Below are 8459 nucleotides of genomic sequence, written 5' to 3' on the forward strand. Positions count from 1 at the left end.
GTTAGTTCCGCATCCTCAGAATCGATATCCGAACCAATAACTAACAAAAATCATTGGTTTGGTTTGAATTGAATCCGATTATCTATTGGTTCTAAAATCAATTTAATTAGTTCGGTTCGAATTCGGACGGGTAATTGGGTACCCGCTACCCGTATTCACCCCTACAAGGGAAGGAAAAGAACGGACCTGCCCCTCAACCCAAGAAAAAAAAACGCACAAGTATTAATTAATATTTGGATGAGTGAACCAGTTACTTGACGGGTTCGGTTCTTGCAAACTTGTTCAAGCATGGCAGGCTGTCTCTCCCTCCAACTTCACAGGGTCCCTCCAAATCCCACCTCGGCTTCGCCATCCTCCAACACCAAAACCACCTTCCAATTCTTCAACTTCAAAACAGCACTCCCAGAGAAATCCCACCACCACTACAAGAAGCTGAAACATTTCAAGGACAAAGATGCGTTCCCATCCTCCTTACCCATCCACACCAAAAATCCACGCTCCATCTACAAGGACATCAAACGATTCGCGCGCCAAGACAAACTCAAAGAAGCACTCACCATTCTCGATTACGTTGACCAACAGGGAATCCCTGTCAACGCCACCACTTTCTCCGCTCTCATCGCCGCCTGCATTCGCACCAAGTCCCTGCAACACGCTAGAGAAGTCCACGTCCATATCCGAATCAACGGCTTCGAAAACAACCAGTTTTTGCGAACCAAGCTTGTTCACATGTACACCTCTTGCGCCGCTTTCGAAGAAGCCAAACAAATCTTTAACGATTTACCGTGTACCAGCGTGTACCCATGGAATGCCTTGTTAAGAGGGTCTGTGATTTCGGGTAAAAAGCACGACCTTGATGTGCTTAAAGCTTATACTGAGATGAGGGCTTTGGGTGTTGAGTTGAATGTGTATACTTTCACCACTGTCATCAAGAGTTTTGCCGGTGCGCCTGCGCTTTTCCAGGGGCTCAAGGCTCATGGATTGTTGATCAAGAATGGTTTGGTTGATAGTTCAATTATTAGGACAAGTTTGATTGATTTGTACTTCAAGTGTGGGAGGATCAATCTTGCATGCCGCGTGTTTGACGAAATTCCCAATAGGGATGTTGTGGTTTGGGGCGCAATGGTGGCGGGTTTTGTGCATAATAGGCGGCAGAGGGAGGCATTGGAGTATGTGAGGTGGATGGTGGAGGAAGGAGTGGAGGTGAATTCGGTTGTGGTGATGTCTGTTCTTCCTGCAATAGGGGAAGTTTATGAGCAGCGATTGGGCAAAGAAGTTCATGCTTATGTGGTGAAGACGAAGGAGTACTATAGGCGAGTGCCTATTCAGTCTGCCTTGATTGATATGTATTGCAAGTGTGGGGATATGAATTCGGCTAGGCGAGTTTTTTATAGCTCGGCGGAGAGGAATTTGGTTTGTTGGACGGCTTTAATGTCAGGTTATGCTTGGAATGGTAGGTTGGAGCAGGCACTAAGGTCGACTATCTGGATGCAGCAAGAAGGGTTCAGGCCTGATGTTGTGACAGTCGCAACTGTTCTTCCAGTATGTGCTCAGTTGAGGGCTTTGAAACAGGGGAAGCAGGTTCATGCTTATGCTTTGAAGCATTGGTTTTTGCCTAACGCATCCATAACTAATTCTTTGATGGTAATGTACTCGAAGTGTGGTGTGATTGAATATTCCGAAAGACTATTTGATAGTATGGAGAAAAGGACAGTTATTTCATGGACAGCCATGATTGATTCATATGTAGCAAATGGGTATCATCATGAAGCACTTGATGTGATAAGGTCAATGCAATCCTCAAAGCATAGGCCAGACTCAGTTGCAATAGCAAGGATGCTCAGTGTTTGTGGTGAGCTAAAACTTGTGAAGCAAGGAAAAGAGATTCATGCACAGCTCCTGAAAAAGGATTTTGCAAAGGTCCCTTTTGTTTCTGCAGAACTTATCAATATGTATGGGACTTTTGGAGAGGTTAACAAGGCAAAGTTGGTTTTTCATGCTGTCCCTGTTAAAGGTTCAATGACATGGACTGCTCTTATTAGGGCCTATGGAAATAATGAACTGTATGAAGATGCAATTGCTCTTTTCGATCAGATGACATCGAGAGGTTCTACTCCGACGCATTTCACTTTCGATGCCATGCTATCTATCTTCGACAGAGCTGGATTTGTTGATGATGCTTATAGGATATTCAAGTTAATGACTAGATATAAAATTGAACCATCTAAAGAACATTTTGATATAATGGTTCGACTTCTTACCCATGATGATCAACTGGAGAAAGCTCAAAGACTTATAGAGATGAGTTCTGTTGTATAGAGAAGGCAACATCACAGTTTTTATATGAAAGATTTACATATTGTTAACATTCTTGAATGTAGATTAACTAGAGACATGTACTTTTAGTTCAGAATCCATAAGTTGTAATTTATTTGAAAATTTTATACCATACTCATTGTAATAACTATATTTCAAATTTTTTTGTTTAATTCAAGATATAAATATAATTGCTTATCTAATTTAGTTCATGTATTTAAGTTATATTTTATCTACCGGTATGTTCTGAGTTTAGAGGGGCATTTGGATTGTGAATGGAGTGAGTGACTAAGGAAGCTGCATGATATTTGTCCAAAAATGAAATATCAGGTTAGGCTGCCTGCATTATATCCTTTGGATGCAACCCTTTTTCAAACTCTATGTTAATGCAGGATGGTTATGCACCGAGTTGCCCTTTATTCTTTTTTTTTTTTTACTGTGAAAATAATTCAAAACATTTTCAATAATAAAGCTTTGTTCCAACTGATAGATTACTTCGAATCAAGTTTATGTTAAGAGCTATTAGTATTTGAGGAAGTATTTTCACAATAATAAATTAATAATAATAATAATAATCAGAAAAAAATTATTGTTTAGAACATTTTATTTTATTTTTATGTTGTAAAACCAATTATATATATAAAAAACATGTTACTCATATATGAATTTAAGACTATTATCCTCAAATTACCTTTGTGAAGTGCTTGTATAGTTATATTAATTCTTCCGAATTACTAATTAACAGCATACTTACCAAAAGATTCATCTTTTTCTCACCATTCTTTCACATCATTAAGAATAAAACATATATTGTCTTAAATTGAATATTCTACAAAAATTTATGTGTAGAAGAAGCTTCCATCCCACACCAAAAAAAAAAAAAAAGAATTGTTAGTGTATTATATAGAGCAGTGACTTTTGCATACAAAAACTGGTAAGTACAATAAAGTATGATATAACAAGATATTCTTCTACAAAGTCAAAAATGGAGAATTACAACTTCCTCCATGTGTCTCTTCACTGACCTTTTTCTTCCACAGTAATCCTTTTAATCACAAAACACTGACTTATAAGAACCTGTGTTGAAACTGCTGATTGAGTAAATTGCCATATTTGAACTTATACCAATCCAGTGATCCACTTGTTTGATCATGGCTTCTTTGAGTATGCCTTCTGTTTCAGAACAGAGCAGAGATGATAACAACAACAAGAACAATAGCATAAGCAACAAGTTTTTGCTTCCAAGAAACCCTGTAAGTTTATGCATTATTTGCATTCCCTCAAAGTTGAATAATTGAATCTTATTATATATAGCATCAAAAACTGTACCACTAAATATGTTCTGATTAGGTAAGGTAGCAATAGTTGACTTTTTGTTTCACTGACTTCTTCATTTTAGTTTGCAATATCTTGAAACAGCAAAGGCAAGACAACCAAATTCAGGCAAACAAACTGAGGCAAGACACTGCTTGACACTTCCTTTTTATTCTTTTTGTTATTGACATACATGTTTTCTGTGTTTGAATTTGCAGTACCCTACAAATAAGGAGTTATTGAGAACTATTGCATACTTGAGAAATGCTACATTAGTATTTTATGAGGCGAGAGATTGATTATCTTCATCATTTTTGTTCAAAACTTTAAAAGAATGTCAAAACAAAGTTCTTTATATAACTTTTATGACTTCTGTATCTGGATATCTATGCAGCCTGATAGAATGTTGCCTTATAACAAGGCCTATAATCATGATGAGGATGATGATGATGAAGAGGGGGTCACAGAAGATGATGAGGAACACAATTTTCTGCATAATGATGAAAAGAGAAAACAAGAACTTGACAAGTCAATGCAAAAACCTAATAAGAACTCTGGCTACAACTTAACTAGAAAGCAGGTAAAGAAAAGGAATATATGATTATAGTGATTATCTTCCTTTCTCATATCTTCTTTGTCTATGCAATATAACTTGTGTTAAATTTTAGTGCAGTGCCTTTAACTTGAAATACATTGAGTAACATTTTCAGTAGATCTTTCAAAATGAACAGACAAAAAAGGAATGTGATGTATCTTCTTCTTCCACCTCCCATGTGGTGGTAAACCTAAAAGACACAAGCCGGATTTCGGATCGCGGCCAAGGCTTAACCAAAAAGGTTCAACAAACTGATTCTACAAGAAAAACATTCATGCAATTCTGTTCAGCAGAGATAATTTGTCCACCAGAACACCGAGCCGCCTTGGCAGTGAAGTTGCTTGGAGTACAAGAAACAACTCAAAGGTACCACTGAGCTTGTTTCAAGCATCTACAAGGTTCTTACCTGCGACAATATGGACAGGAATGTTCATAGTGAGCTTTGCATACACAGTGATGGTGGCTTGGTCTTTGGGATTTAGAGTGCCTATTATCTCAATGTTATGTCTCTCATTGCTGTATTCTTTGTCTGTGTTGGTGGCTGCAGCATCAGGGTCTAGTGTTATATGTGGCACATTTAGAATTCATGGTACCTTGTTTACATGTTTAAGTGTTCTTGGTTTTGTTATGATTCTTGTTGGTTTGGTTATGCTGGTTCTTTTTTATTCCTGGCTGTATAAAAAAGTAGAAGTAGCTGAGTAACTCTAATGCTATGCATTGCATTATGGTTTCTGATTATTTGTTAATGTACTTTTATTATGGTTTTTGATTATTTGTGTAACTCCGCCTATGTTACACTTGCGGTACATATCCGGTCCCAAGACCGGATAAAGGAGGAGGGTTGTGTTAGGTCTTCGACAACCAACATAAAAATTTAGCCGAATCCCATGACAGTTTTCACCACATTGTAAGGAAGCTGTTCTGTATGCTAGATATAATACAGGGGCCAATTATCAGAAATAGATACCTTTGATTAATTGGGTGACAAAGTACTTAATTTAGACCTTTATTTTGTATGTTGTCATCATGTTCACTTTTTTTTTTCTTTCTAATTTTTGGCTTTAGCTTTTGTTTTTTTCGGCCTGAAATTCTGCATGACAGCCTAGTCCAGTGATATTGATTGTTACATTAATTAGATTAAGCTATTAAAAATAAAAAATTGTACTCAAAACCATTGTGCTATATATGAACTGGAACACCAAACTGAGAAATGCAAATCATAATCATATAATAAGGTCAACGGCTCATATATTCTGTTGGTTTGTTTATCATCTTAATCCTGCATGTATGTATGTCTTCCATTATTAACTATTGATTAGTTGCCAAATATGCAATTATGTTTAACTAATTGCAACAGTTATGTACCTAAAGTAAACATTTCTTTTTAGTTATGTACCTAAAGTTTTTTTTTTTTGTTCTAAAGAATTTTGAAGTTGAGTGAGAAAAGTTGCTACTTTAATAAAATTATCAAGTGGGACAAATTGAGAATAAGGTGAAAAACTTAGCAAGAGACTTTGCTATGCAATTCACGTGGGTTGATGTCATTATAACTCCCACAACTGCTACAATTATTGCAACCCTCCACACATACAAACAACCATACACTACTATTTTAATCAAAAACCAAAACCAATTTGGTTTATTAAACAAGATAAATACTTCAATGATGATGTCTTCACACTTTTAGATAGATTAACATATTTGACTGAACCATATATGATCGCGAAATTTTATACTACTACCACTACGGAAAAATCAATTACTATAGTTTCCGTATCACGTTCGTAGTTGACATCAAAGTTGGCAGCATTATAGCAATTATTATGTAGTAACAAAAAATAACATAACACAACGCAATAATTTCCAAATTTTCAAATATCTCTACAAGTTTCATTTTCAATCAATCATCTTCAATAATAATAGGATACGTACATACACAATATAGTTTACAAAAATTATTACCAGACCCACACACTTTTTCACTTTCACTCGCTTGTCAACTCAGTAACTCCCCTCCGATTCGAACCCGGGGACGACTCGGTGGTCGCCGATAGTAACTAATTCTCTCCCACCCTTGTTTGCCATCTCCACAGCATTCCCCGGAGCATCTTCAATAAATTTTACTTACAATGTCAATGTTCGAATCCCTGAACTTCGTGTGGTACGGTCTATAATAATAGTAGTACTTTACCAAATTACTACTACTAGCTCCAAATTCCCGTGACCGAAAAAATAGGTAGCAGCCGAAGAAAGAACCAATGAATATCCGGTTCAGAACCCGTGTACCGAACCGGTTCGGTCCGGTCCGGTCCGTTCGGTTTAAAGATCTTACTACCAAATGTTCTTGTCAGTGAAGGCGTGGAGCAGCGGTCGAGATTCCTGCTTCCAGAAATCAAGGTTGTTCCTCATTCCGACGTGGCAGTGTCTCTGAGAGTCATCAAGGTTCAAGAATCGGTTCGAACCGGATCCAGACTCAGAGCGGGAAATGAACCGGATAACATCTTCAAAGAGTGCTTCGTCGCAGGGAATAGCCAAAGGACCGTGGTTGGCGAAGCCGTACTCTTCTTCCGCCTGAACTAGAAGCTTCTGGAACACAGGGTGGTTAAGGTGAGTAGCTCGCACAACGAATCTGGTGCAGTTGATGCCGACGCAGACCGCCACGTGTCCAGCGGGAACATCGGACGGCGGAGAAGAGCTTGAGCGGTTAATAGCAGCTGAGGACATGCGCGCCTTGATGCGCCAGCGACGCAGCATCTGACGAAGCCTCACAATGTGGCGAATCTTGCTGCATTTCGACGACATTTGAATTTGAATTTCAAGTGAATTTGAGTTTGGGAGTTGGGACTGTTAGGTTGTTTCTGTTGTTGTGGTAAGAGAGAAAGAAATTAGAGAAGCGGGGATTTCAAGGCTGTGAGGGTGTTTGGGTTTATATAGGGACGGGGTTTTGAAAGTGGGCTTGCTTTTTGGAGATAATTACGAAAATGCTGTTCTGTGTCTGGTGTTGGTGTAAGTGAAGCATGTTCAAGGGTTGTGATTTGCTCAGCCTTCAAGATAGAGAATTAGAGATCCATGCTGGATAATTCACTTGTGACTTTCCCAGTTTTCCCATCACTTTTTATTTTTATTTTTTATTTGTATTTGAAAAAGTATACGAAACTAAGAGGTGATTAGCCAAAAATAAACAATTTAACTAATTTATAATTATATTTAATTAATTTTATTTATTTTTAATTTATAATATTTGATATTAATTGCTTCTTACCCTAAATTAAAATTCTGAATAATATGTTGAAGAAATAGGAGCGGGAATCACATAACTTCCAACAATCTTGATTCTTAGTATATAAAAAAAATTATAAAACATATAAGAGAACATCCATTTAGTATAAAAAAGAAATACTCTGATACTTAGTAGAAGAAACATCATAATGCTTAACATAAGCACCATCCACATAAAGGTTTTAGATTCATCTAAAACTTCTATGTGGATGGTGCTTATGTTAAGCATTATGATGTTTCTTCTACTAAGTATCAGAGTCCCTTAAGTCCCTTGAACATAACCCACCTTTTTATTTTATTTTTTTCTCCCTATAATTTATCATTTTTTTTAGTTTCCAGTTGCTGTGAAGAGATAAGAAAAACAGAATAATTTCATAAAAGATTCTTAAATAATTTTATCATGATTAAAGTATATATTTCTACTAACTTTATTCAAGATATGAGGCATATTTACCTATTTTTTTAATGTTATTTTGCTAATTTGTTTTGATGAGTTATTACTTAAAAAAATAATAAATGAACGAAAAATTCAATTTGATCAAATAATTGTTTAGAATATTTAGTATATATAGTTAGCGATCAATAACATAGACTGATTTGTTTTTTCTTTTTCCATATCTATTTGTTAGGCGATGCTAGAGAGCTAAATAGGTTAGACATGCATCATTAACCATTTAGATTGAATGTAATATAAAGAGGTTAGTGACCTCTTTCGGGTATGTGGTGATATTATTGTCGATGACTAATTAAGCCAAACTTAATATGATATTAAACCGATTGACCTACCGGATAATTTTTTATTTTCTAGGTTTCTTGATACATATTATTAAATTATATTTTACTTTTTCAAATACTAGGCATTAATATATTCCCTTTTATAATTTTTTAATTTCTTAGTTAGTACTAATATATTAACATAACTATTACCCTTAGACTCTTAATAAACATAATAATA

The 8459-nt window shown here is 36.2% G+C and overlaps 3 protein-coding genes across 5 annotated transcripts; 2 read left to right on the forward strand and 1 right to left on the reverse strand.

The window, feature by feature from the left end:
• Window positions 234-2413, forward strand: LOC107645301 (pentatricopeptide repeat-containing protein At1g71460, chloroplastic-like). Its single transcript, XM_016349294.2, has one exon. The coding sequence runs from the start codon at window positions 289-291 to the stop codon at window positions 2317-2319; it is 2031 nt and encodes a 676-aa protein (XP_016204780.1). The 5' UTR covers window positions 234-288; the 3' UTR covers window positions 2320-2413.
• LOC107646225 lies at window positions 3046-6451 on the forward strand. 3 transcript variants are annotated; one of them, XM_021103628.1, is made up of 4 exons: window positions 3046-3569; window positions 3849-3917; window positions 4025-4210; window positions 4304-6451. In XM_021103628.1, the coding sequence occupies exons 1-4, from the start codon at window positions 3468-3470 to the stop codon at window positions 4310-4312; spliced, it is 366 nt and encodes a 121-aa protein (XP_020959287.1). In that variant the 5' UTR covers window positions 3046-3467; the 3' UTR covers window positions 4313-6451. The 3 variants fall into 3 exon arrangements, with proteins under 3 accessions (XP_020959287.1, XP_020959285.1, XP_020959286.1); XM_021103626.1 differs by having other exon boundaries at window positions 3060-3569; window positions 4344-6451; XM_021103627.1 differs by having other exon boundaries at window positions 3065-3569; window positions 4362-6451.
• LOC107645302 (indole-3-acetic acid-induced protein ARG7) lies at window positions 6114-7276 on the reverse strand. The gene has a single exon (XM_016349295.2). The coding sequence runs from the start codon at window positions 7025-7027 to the stop codon at window positions 6557-6559; it is 471 nt and encodes a 156-aa protein (XP_016204781.1). The 5' UTR covers window positions 7028-7276; the 3' UTR covers window positions 6114-6556.

This window comes from Arachis ipaensis, chromosome B06, assembly GCF_000816755.2.
Source record: "Arachis ipaensis cultivar K30076 chromosome B06, Araip1.1, whole genome shotgun sequence".
Lineage (NCBI taxonomy): Eukaryota > Viridiplantae > Streptophyta > Magnoliopsida > Fabales > Fabaceae > Arachis > Arachis ipaensis.

Coding starts and splice junctions, on each gene's coding strand:
- LOC107645301 (XM_016349294.2), top strand. CDS start 289: ATGGCAGGCTGTCTCTCCCTCCAACTTCACAGGGTCCCTCCAAATCCC.
- LOC107646225 (XM_021103626.1), top strand. CDS start 3,468: ATGGCTTCTTTGAGTATGCCTTCTGTTTCAGAACAGAGCAGAGATGAT. Junction 3,918..4,024: donor CTACATTAGTATTTTATGAG/GCGAGAGATTGA, acceptor ATATCTATGCAG/CCTGATAGAATGTTGCCTTA. Junction 4,211..4,343: donor ACAACTTAACTAGAAAGCAG/GTAAAGAAAAGG, acceptor CATTTTCAGTAG/ATCTTTCAAAATGAACAGAC.
- LOC107645302 (XM_016349295.2), bottom strand. CDS start 7,027: ATGTCGTCGAAATGCAGCAAGATTCGCCACATTGTGAGGCTTCGTCAG.